General features: G+C 43.6%; 1 protein-coding gene across 3 annotated transcripts in view; it reads left to right on the top strand.

The window, feature by feature from the left end:
* Positions 1 to 15,817, top strand: part of DSP (desmoplakin) — a 42,504-nt gene extending 26,687 nt beyond the window's left edge. The window contains exons 15-24 of one of the 3 annotated variants that reach the window (XM_068162983.1): positions 27 to 244; positions 1,010 to 1,176; positions 1,548 to 1,686; positions 2,859 to 3,052; positions 3,862 to 4,024; positions 5,146 to 5,229; positions 6,107 to 6,214; positions 6,818 to 6,916; positions 8,210 to 8,707; positions 11,963 to 15,817. In XM_068162983.1, the coding sequence (XP_068019084.1) occupies positions 27 to 244; positions 1,010 to 1,176; positions 1,548 to 1,686; positions 2,859 to 3,052; positions 3,862 to 4,024; positions 5,146 to 5,229; positions 6,107 to 6,214; positions 6,818 to 6,916; positions 8,210 to 8,707; positions 11,963 to 15,157 (4,865 nt within the window). In that variant the 3' untranslated portion in view covers positions 15,158 to 15,817. Of the gene's footprint in view, positions 1 to 26; positions 245 to 1,009; positions 1,177 to 1,547; positions 1,687 to 2,858; positions 3,053 to 3,861; positions 4,025 to 5,145; positions 5,230 to 6,106; positions 6,215 to 6,817; positions 6,917 to 8,209; positions 10,502 to 11,962 lie in introns of all 3 variants that reach the window. The other 2 variants (XM_068162982.1, XM_068162981.1) reach the window with 2 other exon arrangements.
* The last annotated feature ends 6,652 nt before the right edge of the window (positions 15,818 to 22,469 follow it).

The raw sequence follows: 22,469 nt of genomic DNA, 5'->3' as shown, positions 1-22,469 counted from the left end.
TGACATTTACCCAATTAATTTCACAGTGGTTCCAACTGAGGCCTGCCCTGTGGGTTCCTCAAACACCATTATTGTTAATGAGAGAAACCGAGAACATGAGAAGCAGGAGGCCTGGCTGCTGCTGGAGCTTCAGAAACTTCGGCGCCAGATCGAAGCTTCTGAGATCCGGATGGTTCAGAGGGCTCCTCTTGGAATGGATCAAGGGGCTATGCATGACTTTTCAGCCAGGATAAAGGATTTAGAGGTAACTGTGGATATTTTCCTTTGTGCATCTCAAGCTCACTGTGACTGCTGAGCATACTGCAATGGTATTTCTGATCAGCTAGGAAAGGCACGTGTCCTGTGCAAAACAATTCTCCATTGGAAGCTAACCATGATGATTTGGATTGGAGTTTAGCTCCTACGTAGACAAAGCTGACTCTTGTGTTTTAGAAGTCAAATTCTGTCAGGCAAATACAGAAAGTCTGAAGTCAGTTGGACAGGAGCATGAGCATGTCCAAGTTAAGTATTATAAAAACCCTTTTGCACAGAGCCCACTCTACCACCTACCCCTGAAGTGCTGTCTGTGGGATGCAGAGTAGATACATGAGGCTTAAAAAACCTCTCCCAGTTCTTTTGATCTGAAGGAGACTGGAGGGAGAACATGAGTAAGAAAAGAGAACAGGTTCAGCATATGAGAAATTCCCTGGAAGGCATTAGGTTGCAAAGGTCTGAAGAGCAGGAGGACCTTGGTGCATCTTAGGCAGTTGGCAGTAAAGTGCTCTGCTTTCAACAGAGCTGAGCTGGAGTGGATGAGGTACTCAAAAAGAGGCATTACCTGTTGTGGGCTGTGTGGAAAAGAAGCCATCCAGCCACCTTGAAGCAAGCAAGCTCAGTCACTGGTTCAGTCCCTCACTCAAGCTGATTAGATAACAACAAACTACTTGGATAAAGAAACCGACTACATGTGTGCTGTAGAATGATCATTCAGCAATCCAAAATGTGTAAATCAGGCATTCTCTTTCCTTAGGGTGTACAGAATGACTCCCAGATAATGGCTGAAACCCTCAATAAGCATAAGGACTTGCTGCCTAACTTCAGAGGCTGTGAAAAGTATGTGTACTTGCAGTCAGAGATAAATGCCCTATTTCAAAAACTGGAAAATATTAATGGTGTTTCTGCTGGCTACTTAGACAGGTAAGAAATCTGAGCTAATAGCAATAAATCATTCACTTTCTTCCTTAATCCTTAGTCCATAAAACTGCCTTTATTATTAGCAGTGTAAAATGGCACTTTTTTTCCCTGCAAGTGGTGTAGAAACACTTAGGTGACTTACTTCTCTTTTCTGAAAATGGAAAGTGAGAATTATGAGTATCACTGGAATTTCTTCTGCATTGTCAGTTCTCTTTACCTAATTGTCTGTTCTCTTACTGAAGTGAGAATCATGAGTATCACTGGAATTTCTTTTGTATTGTCTGTTCTCTTTAACTAATGATCTGCTGTTAATTAGAAATATCACCTCTCTTGCTCCAGTCCATAACGATTTGTCTTGTGTTACTGATTTTTAGCTTGAATTCTCTGAGGTGTCTGCTCCAGATGATTCTACAAACAGAAGATGTGATCAGAGTTTTTGAAGTCAGGCTGTCTGAGGAGGAGACTGTTCCTTTGGATCTTGATAAAGTAGAGGCTTATCGGGCTTGTCTGAAGGTGAGAGGCCAAGACCCAAGGACATGGCAGGGCAAAATTCATAGGTGCCAGCACTGATCTGTTTGTTGAACTGAGTGAAACAACATGGAGATGGAAGTGCTGATCCTCTTGTATTTAATGACATGGATATACAATGCTTTTGCAAATGGTTGGGAGGAATTTATGAGTTACTATTACTTCCATTCCCTGGTTGTTGCTGCCCTCACAGCAGAGTCAGAGGCATGACTTTTTGTACAAAATTATCTGCTTCTTTGTGTTTATTATCACTTAGGAAGCTAGATCTGAAGGCAATGCCTCCTTGTTAATTCCCCTTGTTATCATCTAGTTGTAACAAGTAAATCTGGGTATTACTGAATGTCCTGGTTATGCTAGAGAGGCCATTTCAGTCCTTACAGTGAGAACTATTCATCCTGTGTGAGGGGAGAAGGCAAACTGAGGACCAAATTGGCTTGCCAAACCAGTCTTGATCTGGCATTGAGCTGGTCCTTCTCTGCACTGAATGCCTTTGGGAGAACAGGAACTCTTTTTCATTCATTCCTATTCTCAGGTGTAGTAGGGAAAAAGTGTGTAGGTGGTGCAAATGGAGGACAAGCAGGTTACTTTGCTTTTTTACCATGCAAAATGAGAGCTGCAGTTCAGTTGCTGGGAGTTCTTAGCTGGTGTGAATTTGATACACACACGAAAAAGCCACCTTGATCATGTGATTAAAGGATGCAGCCTTCCCTGTGATTTTTTTAGACAACATCTAAAACCTGCCAATCCCAGTGTTTGGTTCCACAGCTGAGGCAAGTGCAGTCCATACCTCAATAAAATTTTCTAGTCAGTTTTCTAGGAACAAGCAAGGCAGGGTGTTCCCTTTTGATTTTGGGGCTTTGTTTTTTTGGTAACTGCTCTCCATAATTCTCAGAAACTGAAATTTTGTCTACAGATAGCACAGCAGAAGGCTTTGGTTTAGCAAATTAAGAGTGAGTCCAACTTAACATACATTTGTAAGTCAAACTTTGTTTACCAAAGGAGTGTTTCACTTCAAATATGTCCGGCTGCCGTCAGTGTACCTTGCTGAATTAGAAACAAAATCTTTAGATCCCAACACATTGTGCAAGCTGCTGCTGGTTAAATTTGAGTATCCTCTCAAGTATAAAATCTATAACAGGATTTTCTTCTTTCTCCAGAAAATGAAAGCAGACCTAAACATGAAGAAGTCACTCCTGAATACCCTGGAAAATGAGCTGCAGAAAACACTTCAGATTCACTCACAATCTTGCCAGTCATATACCTTGTATGACATGGACATTGGGAAGTTCTGTGACAAAGTTACCCAGCTCATAGACCGCTGGCAGAGAGCTGATAAGCAGATAGATAACAGGTTTGCTCATATTTCTAAGGTGCTTCTTCCTTGTTGCTGTTGCTACTAAGATCTTAACAACATAAAAACTGCTTTGCACTAATCATCACTTCCAGAGGACAAATGGTGGCTTTAGGGCAATAAAACCAGAACAACTGTGAATATGTTCAACATACTTTACAAGGGACTGTGTAAGATGGAGCAGGAAAATGTAGTTACTCACGTAAATCTACGTGCTAAGGAGTTGTTTCAATTGTGTTATTTATTCCAGCTAATTTTCGTGGATTAAGTAGTTCCAGACAGCATTTTCCCCCTCAAACAAAGCAAACTTAATCCTGACTACCCTGTATGTGAGGGTTAAAAAAGTAACACTTAAGAATCCATTTTTAAAATCCCAAATGTTCCTGGTTTTTTTTTTTCTAATGCTTTATAGACCTGAAGGCATATTCTGATTGGTTTCAGGCCAGGGGAAGGATGGGACCATAATTTGGTTTGGCTTTCCTGCAAGCCAAAATGTAGTCCTATGAATAAAAATTGACTAGTTGCTGGTTGCACTGATGAAAATGAAGTCAGTGAACGTGATTCCTGTCACTGCAAGGTTTTATCCATCCCTCAGTTGACAGGACAGGCCAACCTCTGTGTATTGCAGAGGTACTAAAACCTGCATCTGGGTTATTAATAACCAGTACAGTTCTCATTTAAGTGAAGCTTTTGTTCAGAGCTGCCTGTGATTTTACCTTGTTTATTGCTGCGTCTTATTTTTGGAAAATGTGTAGAGAGATAGAGAATGCACTTTCCATTTTAGTAGTTTTCCCTTTTCTCCCCTGTAGATCATGGGATTTAGAAAGGCAAATCAAACAGCTGAAAACTTACCGAGATCTCTACCACGCTCTGTGCAAATGGATGACTGATGCCAAGCGCAGGCAGGATGCTATTGAGTCCATGAAGCTGTGTGACTGCAACGCCATCATGAGATACCTCCATGATCAGAAGGTATGCAGCCCTTGAATGACTGTCTGCAATTACTTGGATTTAAGTTGTTTTGCTTTTCAGAACATATCATTGTCAATGCAGTCTGCAATACTGTGACCCATTTGGAATAACGAGCATACAAGCTACCAAAATACACCATGTGTGTAGAAGGCAGGAGAGAGGAAATATTGTCCTCATTACTTTCTGTCAGTACTGCTACAGGTTGTGAACGAAACCCTACATGATTGCTGACACTTGTGTACAGCAGCTTTGAATTAAGGGTCTGTGTGTGATGGTGCAAATTATAGGAGAAATTCTAGCACAAAAATTGCATAGTCGCAGAATGGTGGGGGTTGGAAGGGACCTCTGGAGATTTTCAAGTCCAACCTCCCTGGTAAAGCAGGGTCACCCAAAGCAGGTTGCCCAGGATCACAGTGTTCAGGTGAGTTTGGAATCTCTCTAGAGCAGCCTACTCTGGGGTTCTGGCACCCTCAAAGCAAAGAAATTTGTTGTCAGGTTTAGGCAAAACCTCCTGCATTGTGCCCATTGCCCCTTGTCCTAGCCAATGAAAAGAGTCAGGCCTCATCCTTCCCACCTTTTAGCTTTTGATCATCATTGAGAAGATCCCCTCTGGGTCTTCTCTTTTTCACACTAAAGAGCCCCAGGTCTCTCATCGTCTCTTTGTGACAGAGATGCTTCTGTTCCTTCAGGATCTTTGTAGTCCTCCATTGGACTCTCCCCAGAACTGGCTCCAGTACTCCAAATGTGGCCTTGCTATGGCAGAGTAAAAGGGGAGGAACACCTCCCTCAGCCTGCTGGCCACACTATTCTTAATGCACTGCAGGACACCATTGGCCTTCTTGGCCACAGGTGCGCATTTCTGTCTGATAGTGATCTTCTTGTCCACCGGCACTCCCAGATTTTTCTCCCCAGAGCTGCTTTCCAGCACATCAGCCCTAATCTCTTCTCTGCAAACTTGCTGAGGGTACACCCCATCCCTTCATCCTGATGGTTGATACAGGTCTTTTCAGGTCTCACCTTCTGGGGTTGCAGTGGTCTCCAAATGCAGGTGCACTCTGATGGAGAAGAAAATACTGGTAAATCTTGAGAGAGTACTTCACAGCTCACTCTTTTCTCAACAGAACTTACACAGTGAAATCTGTGGGAAGCGAGACAAAGTTGAGGAGCTTCTCAAGCATGCAGATCAGTGCTCAGCTGCAATTAAGGTACTTGGATTTCAGTATTTGTATGGAGTGTGGTTTTTCATGGTCAGGCTCATCCCATATCCCTGCTCTGCTGGCAGGGTAAATGTTGGCTCCATGTGTGGGTGTTGGAGGGGCAAAACACTTATGTGTACAAAATATAGCTAAATCAATTTGTGTTGTTGACACTTGAAGACTACAGGGTGATGCAAGAGATAGCAATGAGAGCTTCTTTTCAGGAGAATCACAGCTTCCATCTAGCCAGACCAAGTTTTCCAGTTCCCCAGTTCCTATATTTAGAAAAATAAAGGAGTGGAGAACAGCTTGGTAGCTTAAGGATTCAGTCTCATTAGGTACTCAAAGGACCTAATGCTTTAGGCCTCCTGGTTTAGGAGTCAAGACAAATGCAGATCAGCAGGAGAAATGATGTGCAATAGCCATGAAACCCAAGAACATACACAAAGAGTGGTTTCACAGTCTTGTGGTTTTATGTCACCTCTGTATATATGCTTCCTCCAACTCGATATTTCTGTGACAAAGATCTTGCTATATATGTGGTGTGGCCTGTGTGATAGGAAAAATGTGCAGAAACAATTATTTCTGATGAATTTTTTTGTTGATAAGTTACTCCCATGAATCTTTTTTGCCTCTGGGTAGCCCTCAACAAATAGAAACTTTCTCTCTTTGTTATTCTTGTCCATGGGTCTTCACAGTACTTGAATGAGTGTAGGGTAGAGGATGAGCTATACATGGCCAGGGATATAGAAAGGAAAATGTAGTAGTTTATTATGAACCAACAAGAACAACCCCAAAACTTGATTTGTATTTTGGGAAATACAGATTTCCAGAGAATTCTATGGCAGTTGCTAAATGGTTATTACATTTCCCAATTGTTTTACAGGATTATGAACTGCAAGTTGCTTCCTACAGTTCTGGATTAGAAACCTTGCTCAACATACCTATCAAGAAGAGCGTGGTTCAGTCTCCTGCAGTGCTGATTCTACAAGAGGTATCCTCTTTCCTCCCCATCAGTCTTTTGAATACTTATTTGTTCTGAGTCATACCCAGCTGTATCCTAATAATTAGCACTCTCACTGCTAATGTATGCTGAGCATGTAAGCATGAGGAATTAGTCCAGAATAGTTGCTGTAGTGTAAAATCATACTTGAGCTCATTTAGACAGTAGATTAGCCTCGAGGAATGTACCTTGTTTGTATTGCATACATATTGTGAGAAAGCAAGACTTGTGCCCCAAGTGGTTTAGTCACTTACAACCTGGGAATTAACCACAATGAAAAGTTTTAACTTGGGTTACTTGTGACTGTCAGACAGGAAGAGCGTGATGAACCAGGGGGTAAAGCCTTGGATTTAAGATCACATCAGCTGTGAGGGGGAAATAATCTCGAAGAAGAGGGTGTGGGTTTGATCTGAAGGGAGAATTTTTCTGTTTGTGGTTCCCTGAAAGACACGTGAATTTGTGAGAAAGGGAGTCTGCTTTTCACTTTGTCAAGTTTTCTCAAGCAGATTGGAATCCTTTAAGTGGTCTAAGACATAGATGTCTTCATAGCTAGCTCTGTAGTAAAAGCTGCTGACAGCTCTCTTTCTTTTCAAGGCTAGCGAGGCTCAGACTCGCTACATAGAGCTTCTCACACGATCAGGAGATTATTACCGATTCTTAAGTGAAATGTTGAAGAGCATGGAGGACTTGAAGGTAATCTGACTCTTGTTTTCTTCTGAATTTATCTCAGGTTAACAAGGTATCACTGATGAAAGATTTTCTGTTTAAATACAGTTCAAAATGGTCTACAAAACTAATTCCTGAGTTAAGTAGTATGCCATGAAAGAACAGACAGAATGGTAGGGGTAGAAAGGGACTTCCAGATCATCTAGTCCCAACCTTCTACTAAAGCAAGGTCACCCAGAGCAGGCTGCCCAGGTTCACAATGTCCAGGCAGGTTTGGAATCTCTCCAGAGGAGATTCCACAACATCTCTGGGCAGCCTGCTCCTGTGCTCTGGCACCCTCACAGAAGTTTTTCTTCATGTGTAGGTGGAACCTCTTGTGTTCCTATTTGTGCCCACTGCCCCTTGTCCTGTCACTGAGTGCCACTGATAAGAGTACAGCTGCATCCTTTTGATGCCCACCCTGTAGATACTGATTGGTCTTGCTGAGATCCAGTCTATCTTCTCTCATCCAGGCTAAACAGCCCCAGATCTCCCAGCTTCTCCTTATCAGAGAGATGGTCCTTCAGTCCCCTCAGCATTTTTGTAACCTGTGCTGGATTCTCTCTGGTAGTTCCTTGTCTCTCTTGAATGCGGGAGACCAGAACTGGACACAATGCTCCCGATGTGGGAAGTATAATATAAGCAGTGTCATGCATTTTTTTGTCAGAATTCAGTGTCTTGCAGAGTTACCTTTATGGTCAGGTGTGAGCTGGAGGACATTAGCCTTCTTGGTAAATAGGAGGTGCTCATCAAAGCACGCAGAGGTCTTTCTCTGCCTGTCATACACTTGACCTTGGTGAGAGTGCAGGTAGTGCTAAAACCTTACCCCTCATGACTAAGGGGACAGGCCATATCTAAAGTGTTTCAAATGGAGTAATCCTGATTTGATACATCTCAGTGGAAACACAGGCCTATTGAAGGGGTCACATATATGGAATATGAATCCCCTGTCTGAAAATCATGGAGGTTCTAAGGAAGGCTCTTTAATGCTAGTTAATAACATCAGATTTTGCTATTGCATCTCCATCCCCTCAAGTATAATTTTCCTCCTGAAAGTCATTACATTGATTTCTGAATAAGGTTCATTGTGAATCAGCAAGGATTATAGAATTTGTGACAATGACATAAAACAAATAAAAGGTTTTTAAGCTCTCATTAGGCAGAGAAAAATGATACTTTTAGTTGTCAGTGTCACAAATGTGTATTGTATTGTATGTGATGGTTTTGAAACAGTTCTCACAACGATTCATGTGTGTTTGTTTTTCTGCTGTCCTTTTGCAGATGAAAAACACCAAAATTGAACTCCTGGAAGAAGAACTCAGACTTGCCAGGGATTCAAATTCAGAGACAAGCAACAAACACAAATTCTTGGAGCAAAATCTGCAAAAGTACCAGATAGACATCTCTCAGCTCAAGGCAAAGCTGATGAGTTTGGAGGAGATGAAAAGACAAGCTGAAATGGATGGCAATTCTGCTAAGCAAAACCTGGACAAATGCTATGCTCAAATCAAGGATCTGAATGACAGAATAACCAGGCTGACTTATGAGACTGAAGATGAGAAAAGGAAAAGGAAGTTGCTGGAGGACAGATATGAGCAACAGAAGAATGACTATGACCAGCTGCAGAAAACAAGACAAAACGAGAAAGACAGCCTTGGCTGGCAAAAGCTAGAGTCTGAGAAGGTCATCAAGGAGAAGGAGTACGAGATAGAAAGATTAAGGGTTCTTCTGCAGGACGAAGGAACACGGAAGAGGGAGTATGAAAATGAGCTGGCTAAGGTAAGAAACCAGTTTAGCGAGGAGATGAGTAATTTAAAGAACAAGTATGAAACAGAAATAAATATTAAGAAGACCACAATCCAGCAGATTGCTGCACAGAAAGATGATGATGCAAAAGGCCTCAGAGCCCAGGTTGACAGACTGACAAGAGAAAACAGAGACCTCAAGGATGAGATTGTGAGGCTGAATGATGCCGTTCTGCAGACCACAGATCAGCGGAGGAGAGCAGAAGAAGATGCTCTTCAGCAAAAGGCTTGCAGTTCTGAGGTGTCGCAGCAAAAGCATCAGCTGGAGCTGGAGCTGAAACAGATCATTCAGCTCCGTGGCGAAGACAACTCAAGATACAAGCAGGCTCTTGAGGAGGCTGCTTCAACCATTCAGGATAAAACTAAGGAGCTGGAAAGGCTGAAGCTTCAGCTTCAGGAAGAAGCTAAAAGCCGATGGGAGCTTGAAAATGAACTGGCTAAGGTAAGGAACAGTTATGATGAGGAAATTATTAGTTTAAAGAACAAATACGAAACTGAGATTAATATCACAAAGACCACAATTCATCAGGTCACCATGCAAAAGGAGGAGGATACCAATAACTATAGAACACAGCTTGATAATGCCATGAGAGAAAACAGGAATTTGTGTGAAGAAATTAGGAGGCTGAAGAACACAATAAGTCAGACAACAGATAATCTACGGAAAATAGAGGAGAATGCTCAGCAGCAGAAGGCAGCTGGCTCGGAGCTTTCTCAGAAGAAACAGCAGCTGGAGATTGAGCTAAAACAAGTTATTCAGAGGCACTCTGATGAAAGCATGCGCTACAAACAGTCACTTGATGATGCTTCTAAGACCATTAAGGAAAGAAACAAAGAGATTGAAAGGCTGAGAAAGTTGTTGGATGTAGAAACAAGTCAAAGAAAAGAACTAGAGGATGAGAACAGTCAGTTAAAGAGAGTCCAGTTTGACCTGCAAAAAGCAAACACGAGTGCAACTGAGACCATTAACAAGCTGAGGATCCAAGAGCAGGAACTGGCCAGACTGAAAATTGACTATGAAAGAGTCTCACAAGAGAAAAAAGGCAAGGATCAAGAAAGTGCAAAGTTCCAGAGCACTGTAAAAGACTTGCAGATTCAGAAGCATAAGCTGGAGGAGGAACTTTGCAGGCAGAATAAAAATGTAATGGAGGAGGCATCCAGGAGGAAGAAACTGGAGGAGGAAATAGAAGGCATGAGGAGATCTCTCAGAGAGCAATCGGTTAAAATAACTAATCTCACACAGCAGATAGAGGAAGTCTCTATTGTAAAGAAGAGGAATGAAGATGACCTTAGACACCAAAGAGAAGTGTTAGATGGCCATGTGAGAGAGAAGCAGAGGTACATGGAGGAGATAAGAAAATACACCTCTGATCTTGAGGCTTTGCGCCGTCAGTTGGTCCAAGAACAGGAGCAATTCAAGCAGGCTCACCTGCGATGCGAGCACTTGCAGAAATCCTCTGAGGAGAAGAGCAAAAACCTGAATGAGTGCAAAATAGAGATCGAAAGGCTTCAGTCTCTCACCGAGAACCTAACCAAGGAGCACTTGTTACTGGAGGAAGAGCTGCGAAATGTTAGATTGGAGTACGATGACCTCAGGATGGTCAGAAATGAAGTTGATGAGAAAAATACTGCCATTGCTGAATTAAAGAATCAGCTTCAGATGAGCAGCAAGCAAACCCTGGAGCTTCAGGGCTTGATAAATGATTTACAGAAAGAAAGGGAAAAATTGAGACAGGAAATTGAAAAATTCCAAAAGCAAGCTCTAGAGGTATTCACACATATCTTGATCCCAGCTTTATTGTTTCTCAGATATAGAATTGATGGCAATGTCCATTTGTGTCAACCTAATTCACACTTTGCTGTTTAAGTTCACCACACTTGTGACTAACATCCCCTTTATGGCACTTCCCCTTGTTCATTTTTAAACAAATGGCAAGATTTGCCCACTTTTCTTTGCCTTTTGACTCCCTGTGAGCTGTGCTAGGGAGACATAAGCTGCCTTCTTGTCTAGCTGAGCCTTGCCCCCGGAGAAACACTGGGTCTATTCCAATCTCCACCCAACCAGGGGAAGATAAGAGTCCATGGAATACCACTGGACTTTAGCTGGGTGCCTCTCCAGGCTGTTTCAACCAGGATGAGTTAAAGCATCAATCCTTTGAGGCAGACCCAAGTGCTGTCACAAACTAAACCCGTTAAAAACCCCAGAACTAACAAGCTGTCAACATGCTTCTTGTCTGGGTAGGGTGGTGACTGCTAGTGAGGATTTACGATCATACTGTCAGCTGTACCTAAGGTACTTCAAGCCTCCATTTCACTGGCTGTTTCGGGGATTTATGTTGGGAGTCACAAAGGGCACATGCACATTTTACTACTGGCCTTATTTCTTGAAGCAACAGCATAAAGATGTCAAAACTCTTTTCACATTTCATCCTTCTGCCTAGTTTCTTGTCCAAAGAGCTACGGGTAAATATATGCACATGAGCACTGCTGAAAATGTTTCCTTGCTCTTTCTTATACTTGCCCTTCATATTTCTTTTCTCATTTTCATTCCCAGCTGTTTTTTCCCTTTTATTATTCTTTATTTTTAAAATCCTTATCCTGGTTTTGAAAAGATACTAACATTTAGGGTTACCTGGCAGCTATGCATATTTATATGCATATATATATGCACACAGAAATTTAGTTTACTATAGACTGCATACAAATGTGCATGCCTGTATCAGAAGACATTGAATGACTTAAAATGTAAAGCAACACAGGTAAAATTGTTGAGAGTAACATGTGCAACAAATAGGAAAGTGAAAACTAAGTCATCTGTTTCCTTTTTATCCCTGTATGTCCAGCCTTTAACTGATCCAAATTCACCCAGGTAGTGCTATAGCAGTGTACATGTGCTGAGCATCAGACTCTTCATGGGTTTGAACACTCTGTCTATGTGTAAGTGTCCTATAAAAAGTATAGTAAACTAAATCATCAGAAAATCAAGGCTGTGGGTAACAGAATGGAGTCTCTGGTCACACTCAAGACACTGTCAGAGAGGGGACAGCATACCTTCACTGGTTGATGTGTACCCATGGTCTTGCATAAGGCTCTGCTGCCACTGGAATGTTTTCGAGTGGCAGCTTGCTGCAGGTTAAATGGCAGGCTGGAGAGTATTGTAAGTGGAGAGCATAACTAATCAGCGTGAACTCTAACTATCTTCTCTTGGTTTATTTCTTCTCTAAAACAGGCATCCAATAGGATTCAAGAATCCAAAACTCAGTATAATCACATTATGCAAGAAAGAGAAACCCTGCTGATAAAAATGAGTGCTCTGGAGCAAGACAAAGCCAGGCTGCAGAGGTTAGAAGAGGAGCTGAACCGTTTGAAAGTCACCCTAGAATCAGAGTCTCGTGTGAAGCAACGACTGGAAAGTGAGAAGCAGCAAATCCTAAATGACCTCAATCAGTGGAAGAGCCAGCACTCCCGAACAGAGGAATCCATAAGGAAGATCCAGTGTGAGAGAGAGAAGAGTGAGAGGGAGAAGAACTCCCTGAGGACTGAGATCGAAAGGCTGCAGATGGAGATCAAACGGATTGAAGAGAGATACCGGTGCAGACTGGAAGAGACTGCTGTCAAGAATCAGTCAGAGCTGGAGTCTGAGCGTCTGAGGCTGCAGAGAGAGATAGAGAAGCTCAAGCAACGCCCATATGGGTCCCACAGATCCACACAGACTGAGGAAGACTTCTGTCTTGATGCCTCCAAGTTGCTATTCAGTGGATTGCGGAAGAAGGTTACAGCAATGCAGCTATATGAATGTCAGCTGATAGACAAACTCACCCTGGACAAACTGCTGAAGGGGCAGAGGTCAGTGGAAGAAGTTGCAGCTGACATTGAGCCCTACCTGAAAGGGGCAGGTGCTATTGCAGGGGTGTCTCTTTCGCCCAGACAGAAGTACTCTTTTGTTGAGGCCAAACGGAACCAACTGCTTACAGCAGAAAATGCAGTCCTGCTCTTAGAAGCCCAGGCAGCAACAGGAGGTGTGATAGACCCACACCGAAATGAGATTTTAACTGTGGACAGTGCTATCGCCAGAGACCTGATTGACTTTGATGACAGAGAACAAATCTACACTGCAGAAAAGGCTATTACGGGATTTAAAGATCCTTTCTCGGGAAAAACTGTGCCAGTGTCTGAAGCCATCAAGAAGAATTTGGTTGACAGAGAGACTGGGATTCGTCTGCTTGAAGCCCAGCTGGCTGTAGGAGGGATTGTTGATCCTGTCAACAGTGTTTTCCTACCCAAAGATGTAGCTTTATCTCGTGGCTTGATTGACAAAGACCTGTACAGGCTTCTATACAACTGCCAAGGTGCCACAAAGAACTTCATTGATCCCACCACCAAAAAGGCAGTCACTTACATGCAGCTGAAGGAGAAATGTAGGATTGAACCACACACTGGTCTGCTTCTCCTCCCAGTGCAGAAGAGAAGCATGTCATTCCAAGGGATCAGGCAGCCCGTCTCAGCAGATGCACTGCTTGAGGCTGGAATTATTAAGGAATCGACAAGGAACGACTTGGAAAGAGGTGCAATTACAGTGGAAGAAGTGAGCGAGAGAATTATTGATTTCCTTCAGGGCTCTAGCTGTATTGCAGGCATCTACAATGAGGCCACCAAAGAGAAACTTGGCATTTACCAGGCTATGAAAATTGGTTTGGTTAGACCAGGGACAGCCCTTGAACTCCTAGAAGCCCAGGCAGCCACAGGCTTCATAGTGGATCCTGTCAGCAATGTAAGACTGCCTGTTGAGGAAGCTTACAAAAGAGGCCTTGTTGGAATTGAATTTAAAGAGAAGCTTCTCTCTGCTGAAAGAGCTGTCACTGGGTACAAAGACCCAGAAACTGGAAACATAATTTCTCTGTTTCAAGCAATGAACAAAGAGCTCATAGAGCGAGGCCATGGCATTCGCTTGCTGGAAGCCCAGATTGCTACTGGAGGAATCATTGACCCCAAAGAGAGCTACCGACTGCCAGTAGAGACGGCCTACAAGCGTGGCTACTTCAATGAAGAGCTCAACCAGATCCTTAGTGATCCAAGTGATGACACCAAAGGCTTCTTTGATCCCAACACAGAGGAGAACTTGACCTACTTGCAGCTGAAAGAAAGGTGCATCAAGGATGAAGCCACAGGGCTCTGCCTTCTCCCCCTGAGAGAGAAGAAGAAGACAGTACACACCTCCCAGAAGAACACCCTTAGGAAGCGCCGGGTTGTCATCGTAGATCCAGAAACAAACAGGGAGATGTCTGTGCAGGAGGCATACAGCAAAGGCCTCATCGATTTTGATACCTATACAGAACTAGCTGAGCAGGAGTGCGAGTGGGAAGAAATAACTATCACAGGATCAGATGGCAGCAGCAGAGTAGTCCTTGTGGACAGAAAAACAGGCAGCCAGTATGACATCCAGGATGCTATTGATAAAGGCCTGGTGGAGAGGAAGTTCTTTGAGCAGTACCGTTCTGGCAGTTTAAGCCTGACGCAGTTTGCAGACATGATCTCCTGCCGTAACGGCACCGACGAGGTGTTCCGGCATGAGTCTGTGACTCGGTCTCCCACCGTGCTGAGTGTCAGGAGTTCTTCTTCACTGATCAGGAGCGGCTCTTTCTCAGAGACCCCAGACGAGTGCAGTCCTATTGCAGCCATATTTGACACAGAAAACTTGGAGAAAATCTCCATTTCGGAAGCTATACAGCGGGGCATTGTGGATAGCATCACTGGGCAACGGTTGCTTGAAGCCCAGGCCTGCACAGGGGGCATAATATGCCCGACTACAGGCCAGAGGCTTTCCCTTCAGGAAGCCACCAGTCAAGGCATCATCGATCAGGATATGGCAACTCGTCTCAAACCAGCCCAGAAGGCCTTCATAGGGTTTGAAGGCATAAAAGGTGGACGCAAGAGGATGTCAGCAGCTGAAGCAGTAAAGGAAAAATGGTTGCCTTATGAGGCTGGGCAGAGGTTCCTGGAATTCCAGTATCTCACTGGAGGTCTTGTGGACCCAGATGTACGTGGAAGAATAAGCACTGAAGAAGCCATTAGGAATGGATTGATTGATGGTCGTGCTGCCCAGAAATTGCAAGATACTAACAGCTATCCCAAAATTCTCACTTGCCCCAAGACCAAACTGAAAATATCCTACAAAGATGCAATGAATCGGTCAATGGTGGAAGACATCACTGGGCTGAAGCTCCTAGAAGCAGCCTCTGTGTCTTCTAAAGGCATATCCAGTCCCTACAATGTCTCCTCAGCACCCGGCTCTCGCTCTGGCTCTCGCTCTGGCTCACGTTCAGGCTCCCGCAGCGGGTCCAGGAGGGGAAGCTTTGATGCATCAGCAAGCTCTTCCTATTCTTACTCATACTCAACCTTCAGCAGTGGGTCTATTGGGCGCTAGTAAGTGGGGGAGTGTGTCTACATTTTAATATCATTTAGATTATTCTACTTCCCCTTTCCTAAAACCACAAAGAAACCCAAACCCTTAAGGCTTTTTTCTGGATGTGTTCAGCTTCTGAAAAAGCTGTAAAATGCCTGAACACAAATTCATGGAACATAGGTTAGGGGATGCAGAAAGTCCTGCTTGTGAATTTTGGTTCCCATTTCCTTTTAATGTTTGGATTTTAGTTGGTGTCTGTATATTTTAAATAGTCTGTCTTGTACCTTCTCCTTTTATCTGTCAACCAGATAACTGTTAACTGAGGTTTGAAGTCTTGCAGTAATTATCTTCCCACCTAGTTTTTTTCAGTCTGCTATTGTGAAGAAAAAACACTAAGAATAGGGACAGAAAGTGCCTTTAATATTGGTTTACAACCTAACCCTATAACGATGCAAAGCTCTGTCTTCCAGATGTTCTACTTCCCTCTGTTGGACTACCCACTTTATTGAGTATAACCTGGTGAATATAAAGGGCTATTACTAAGCTGGGCTTTTGTCTTACTGTCCCCCATATATATTTTCTACTGTTTTGCTTCATTTTCATGTAACAGCAAAAAAAAGACAATCTTAACAGCACCATGTGAGCTACTGTGGGCAATAAACTTTTTGAAGTTTGAAAGTACTTGTTGTGTCTTTGTTTAAATTCAGCAATGGGCACTCTTGAAGGTACAGATTAGAGAAAGAAGTATTTTAAGAAGTAGCAAGTAGAAGTTTCGATATGCAAAGTGCTCAGGCATCTTATTTTTCATGATGCTGATCCATTGCTGGAAAACTGGCAGAAGAGGGCCTGGGGTGGGGGGCATTGATTGACATTTGGCTGAAATGAGCCAATGTGTGCCAAGAAGGCCAACAGCAGCCTGCCCTGTACCAGCAACAGCATGACTAGCAGAACAAGGGTACTGATTGTCCCCCTGTATTTGGTACTGGTGAGGCTACACTTCATATACTGGGTTCACTTTTGCACCCCTCACTCCCAAGAAGCACACTGAGGTGCTGGAGTGTATCCAAAGAAGGGCAACAAAGCTTGTGAAGGGTCTAGAGAACAAGTCCTTTAAGGAGCAGTTGAGGGAGCTAGAATTGTGTAGTCTGCAGAAAAGGAGGTTGAGGTAAGACCTTGTTCTCTACGACTACCTGAAAGGAGGTTGTAGCCAGGTGGGGGCTGGTCTCTTCTCCCAAGTAACAAGTGATAGGACAAGAGGAAATGCCCTCAAGTTGCACAAGGGAAGGTTTAGATTGGACATTAGGAACACTTTCTTTCCTAAAAGGGTTGTCAAACCCTGGAACAGGCTGCTCAGGGCAGCATCGTTAACAGGACATGGGGCAATGAGTATAAACTGGAACACATGAGGTTCCACCTGAAGATGAGGAAAAAACCTCTTTTCTGTGAGGGCGACAGAGCACTGGCCTGGGCTGCCTAGAGAGGCTGTGGAGTCTCCTCTGGAGAGATTCCAAACCTGTGTGGACATTGCAATCTTGGGAAACTTGCTCTATGTGAACATGCCTTAGTAGAGTGGTTGGGATCTCCAGAGGTACTTTCTGGCAGCACTTTTAATTACTTACAGGAAGAATTTATTTCAGCTGCTGGGAAATTACACCCAGAGTTCTGTCATTAAAGCTCTGTACTAGGGATTGTCTAAATCCACACTAAATTCTAAGGGATCATCTTGCTAAAAACATAGTGCCCACACAGAGGTATCTGCACTGTGTGGCAAATAGGACAGGACAGCCTTGATGTATCCAAAAAAAACCTCTGCTCTGGATGAGGAACATTAATGGAGTTATGGGATCACTTCAGTTGAAACTGAGGTTGTTCAGCCTGGAGAAGAGGAGGCTTCAGGGAGACCTAATAGGAGCCTTCCAGTACCTGAAGTGGGCCTGGAGGAAGGATGAAGAGAGACTGTTTACTAAGGCCTGTAGTGATAGGATGAGAAGCAAGGGCTTCAGACTAGAGAAGAGTAGATTTAGATTGGATGTTAGCAGCAAGTTCTTTACTGTGAGGGTGGTAGAACACTGGAAGAGGTTGCCCAGGGAGGAGGTTAGGGCCCCATCCCTGGAGATATTCAAAGTGAAGCTCAACAGGGCTCTCAGAAATGGGGTCTAGCTGAGGATGCTCCTGCTGACCGGTTTGGACTAGATGATTTTTGGAGGTCACTTCCAACCCAGACCATTCTATGATTCTCAGACTGACTCCTGCTTCATTTCAAAAGTTCCTCTGTAACACCTTGCTAATTCTTTTTTCCAGATGATATCTGCTTTCCTGTTTCACATGATCAGTTGTGGGTTGATACATGTTTTTTAACACAAGTTGTGGGCAAATGCTCTAGTTTTGCATGTCCAATCTGGCACACAAATTTAATAGCCTCACCTTTTCACCCTAGCAGATGCTGTTAGCCAGGCCATTTGCTAAGGTAGGACTATAAAAACACCCCACAAAAGAGACCTTGTAAGGCCTTCTAGTCCAGCCTCATGCTCAAAACAGGTTCAACATACAACTCAGATCAGATTCCTAAGGCTTTTCTCCAGTAGTGTCTTGGAAACCTCGAGAGCAGGAGATTATATAATTTCTCAGGAAAACCAGTTTTAGTTCATTATCCTGAACATTTTTTCCTTTAATCTGTTTGGAAGCTGCCCTGTAAGAATTCAAGACCATTGTTTCTTGTTTTTCGGCAGTGCACCTCAGTAAAGAGCTTGGCTCTGTCTTCCTAACAACTTCCCTTGTAGGAGTTGGATGGCTACTGGCAGGTCACCTCTTCTCCAGGCTATACAAGCACAGATCTATCAGTTTTTCCACACAGGGCCCATGTTTCAGCACCCCACTATCTTGTGGGCCTTCCAATGGACACACACAAGTTTGTCACTGTTTGTGTTGTACTGGAAGACTCAAAACTAGGTGCAATGCTTAGAACATGGTCTTGTAAGAGTTGAGTAAAGGGGAGTGATCACTTCGTAATGACATTATTCCCAATAATACAACACAGTTGGCCTTCTTTTCTGTCAGAGACCACTGCTGACTCATATTTTGCCTGATGTGCACTAGGACAAGGAGGGCCTTTTCAGTGGATCTGAGCTCAATCCATCACTACACTGTACCAATGTAAGGAGTATGTCTGTGTAGTACTCTGTATTCACCCACCTTCAAAAGGTTCTTTTCAGCTCACTCTGTTATCCTATCCACACTCATCCTATGTATGGTTACCCTGTTCTACACTCACGTGAGTGGCAGCCCTGCCCTTGAGTGCATAGACTGTATATCCAGCTTGTTCTCCCCATTCTGGGGAGCATTACTGGTTGCTACTAGATGTGGTACTATGGCACTTCAGCATCCTCCTTCTCCCACAGCCCTCCAACAGTATCACATAAGGCTTAACAGCTTTACAGGTCCATCCACTGTGATAAGACACCAGAGAACAGTAGATACCTGAGCTATACACCAAGAGTGGTTTCTATAAAGTCTAAAGTTAATTCAAAAAGTCACCTAGCCTGAACATGACCAAAAAAGGGGAGTAGTAGGACTTGGGGGAGCTACAAAGCTCCAAGGCACCCTGGCAGCAGCTGTGGACTAGAGTATTGAAAGCTTATCAGGGACTGCAGACAGGGAGGGCAGAGACAGGCTGCTTCTTAAAAAGAGGAAGGTGTAACAACAGTAGATAATGGCAGAATCTGGCAGGCATACTGTACTAGAAAATTATGCTTCTGAACAGTCACAGAAGCCTGTGGAACATGCTGTGTGTCAGCTGACTTCCAGTCTGATCAAGGCTGACTTGTTTTGGGAATCTATTCCATGCCAGGGACATCACAAAGAGAGGATGTTCCTAATATGTTTAATTTACCAGTATTAATGTAGGCCATATGCCTTCTCTTTCCTACTCCCCTTTCCCACAACCAGACTGTGCAAGCAGATCAAGAGACATGTTTTTCCTCAAACATTCTCTGAAACTGATTGTCAATGGAGAGTAAATTCAGACTTACACGTATGGCAAACCAGTGGGAAGTCACATTGAGAGACAAGACTGTAGACTAGATGTTTGTTTGGAAAGAAGCACAATAACATACTTTCTTTTAGAGTACAAACAACACAGCAGTGAGACTGCTTACTTCTTTCAAATACTTTATATATTATTAACATCTAAATTCAGTAAACAGAAGTCAGTTTTCTTGCAAAGGCAGGCCATTTTATGCAAGTCCACAAGGGGAAAAAGGAAGGCTCTTACTGCAATCTGAACTACAAGCCCCATGATACAGTACTCAAGCCAGCACTTCCATTTGAAAGCTAACATAACATCAGCATGTTATTGAGTACTAAACATTAAATTGGCTAAACCTATGGCAGACATACATCACCTGCTCACACCTCCTCTAGGGATATTTGGGAAGCAGTCTAGCAATCAGAGCTGATGAGCAGTGGACTTTCCATTTCACAGGAGAAGCCCAATTTCTGTACTCTCAGTATCACAGTACATTAGAAGTTGGAAGGGACCTCAAGAGATCGTCAGCCCAACCCCCCTGCCAAAGGAGGATCACAGGGTAGTTGACACAGAAATGCATCCAGGTGGGTTTTGAAAAATCTCCAGAGAAGGAGACTCCCCAACCTCCCCAGGCAGCCTGTTCCAGTGCTCCATCACCCTCGCTGCCAAGAAGTTCCTCCTCATGTTGAGGTGAAATCTTCCATGTTCAAGCTTGAATCTGTTGTTTCTTGTCTTATTACTGTGCACCACCAAAAGGAGCTTGGCCCCCTCCACTTGCCACCCACCCCTCAGATATTAATACAAATTCATGAGATCCCCTCTCAGTCTTCTCTTCAAGACTACACAGCCCCAGGGATCTCAGTCTCTCTTCATAGGGAAGGTGTTCAAGTTCCCTAATCATCCTCATGGCTCTCAGTTGAATTCTCTCCAGCAGTTCCCTGTCTTTCTTGAACTGGGGAGCCCAAAACTGGATGCAGTATTCCAGGTGTGGTCTCACCAGGGCAAAGTAGAAACATAGACCTGCTTGCCACACTTTTCTTGATGCACCCCAAGATACCACTGGCTCTCTTGGCCACAAGGGCACATTGTTGTTCCATGGAGAACTCCCCCAGCACTTCAAGGTCTCTCTCTATGGAGCTGCTTTCCAGAAGGGCAGCCCCTAACCTGTAGTGGTGCATGTCACAATTCCTCCCCACATGCAGGATCCTACACTTGTCCTTACTGAACTTCATGAGGTTTGCCTGCACTCAGCTCTCCAGCCTGTCCCAATCTTGTTGGATGGAAGTCATGCACAAGCACCAGGGCACTTGATCTTGAGGTTACTTCAAGCTGCCCACAGAAGGCCTAATCAGTAGCTTCTTCCTGATTCAGTGGTCTGCAGTAAATGCCCACAATATCATCCATGTTTGTATATCCCTTTACTCTTACCTATAAGCCTTCAATGCTTTTATCATCTCCCCTTGGGTTAAGTTCAACACATTCTAGTTGCTTATTCACACAAAGAGCAACTCCACCACCTTGACTCGTCAGTCTGTCCTTCCTGAAAAATACATAGTCATCTATAACCACATTCCAGTCTGGTCATAGGAGCTGTCCCAACAGGTCTCTAATTGCAACAAGATCATAGCCCTGCAACTGCACCCAGATCTCCAGTTCCTCCTGCTCATATCCCATGCTTTTTCTGTTGGTATACAGACACTTCAGAGACTTAGCAGAGGAGTGTCTTTTACCATTGTGGTTGTCACATAATCCACCATCCCCTACAGCCCCCAGGATAGCTGTGGAGCTGGTACCCTGCCTCACAATTGTCCCAGGAATGTCCTCAGTGAGCCTGGTTTCCCCTCTTCCCTCTTCAAAATTAAAGGCCTATCAATCAGCCCTGCCAGTTCTTGCCCCAGGATTCTTTTTCCTCTTAGAGACAAGCGTTTCCTATCTATAGTCAGCAGGCCTGGGGTCTTGTAGAAGAGCCCATGATCAAAGAACCCAAAATCCTGCAGCCAGACATTAATCTGCTGGAGGTTAGATTAGGAATCACTTCCTCACAGAAAGACTGATTAGGCACTGGAATGGACTGCTCAGGGAGGTGGTGGAGTCAGTGTCCCTGTAGGTCTTTTAAGAAAAGATCAGATGTGACAGTTGGTGACATGGTTTAGCTGTTGTTGCAGTGTTAGGTCACAGGCTGGACTTGATGCTCTTGGAGGTCTTTTCCAGCGTCAATAAGTCTGTAATATTTGAAACATTTTTATTTGGAAAGAGAAAGAAGAATATTAACTTATACAACCAGTAGGTGTCCAATAGAAAAAACAATCACTTTTTGCTTGTGGTATGGAATTTCCAGTGACTCCATGTCCAGCTACTCCAACCCCAGTCTTGGTAGTTAGGCGCCAAATTCCCAGCTGAAACAATTATATGATTCTATAATAACAAGTCCCAACTATTTCTTGTCTCATCACAGGATGTTAGGGGGTAGAAGGGGCCTCTGCAGATGACTGAATCCAACCCTCCCTCTCAGAACAGGAGCATAGAATCTAGTGCAGGTTGCACAGGAATGCATCCAGAGGAGTCTTGAAAGTCTCCAGAGAAGGAAACTCCACAACCCCTCTGGGTAGCCCATTCCAGTGCTCTGTGGACCTTACAGCAAAGAATTTCCTCCTCATGTTGAAGAAGTTTCCTGTGCTGTAGTTCATATCCATAACTCGATCTCCAAGCTGTGCAGGAAGTGTGGAGAAAGTGTTTGAAATAAAAAGAGAGCAGCTTGGGCTCTACAAGGAGGCTTGTGACTGAAAACCTCAGCTGTCACTTTAAAGAGATGCTGGAATACAAACCTCAACCCTTCCACACAGGTACAAACTCTCAATTGCAGAAAGGCTTAGAACAAATTTGTAGTGATAAAGTATTTCTGACTATATCACAATACCCATTTCATTTAGACCTCACTGAGAAGAGCTGCTAAAAAGGAACTAAAGTACTTGTCCTTTTTTTACATATTTACCTTCATTTTGTACAGAGGCACAGCAGAATTCCAACAAGTTGTTCATTTACTAAGGCAGTTACTATCTTTGTAGCTCAGAAGCCAAACTTTGTTTTTGAGGTATTATGAAGGCTTCTAAAGGAAATCTGTTTAAGACTCAGAAAATTCTGAGGTTAGTTGCCAAAATAATCGCCTTTAAGTTAACATATTACTGGGGAAAAATTACATCAGTAGACACAAGAGTATTTGTTTCCGTGTATTTCAGTGTGTTTGGTAGCAAAGCCAACCATTAACAAATACCTGCCACATAATCAGGGAGTGGTAGGGGTTGGAAAGGA

This window comes from Melanerpes formicivorus, unplaced genomic scaffold (assembly GCF_026170545.1).
Source record: "Melanerpes formicivorus ecotype bairdi unplaced genomic scaffold, bMelFor1.0.p_v2 SCAF_69, whole genome shotgun sequence".
In the NCBI taxonomy this organism is placed as follows: Eukaryota; Metazoa; Chordata; class Aves; order Piciformes; family Picidae; genus Melanerpes; species Melanerpes formicivorus.
This window is presented reverse-complemented; position numbering and strand designations above follow the sequence as displayed.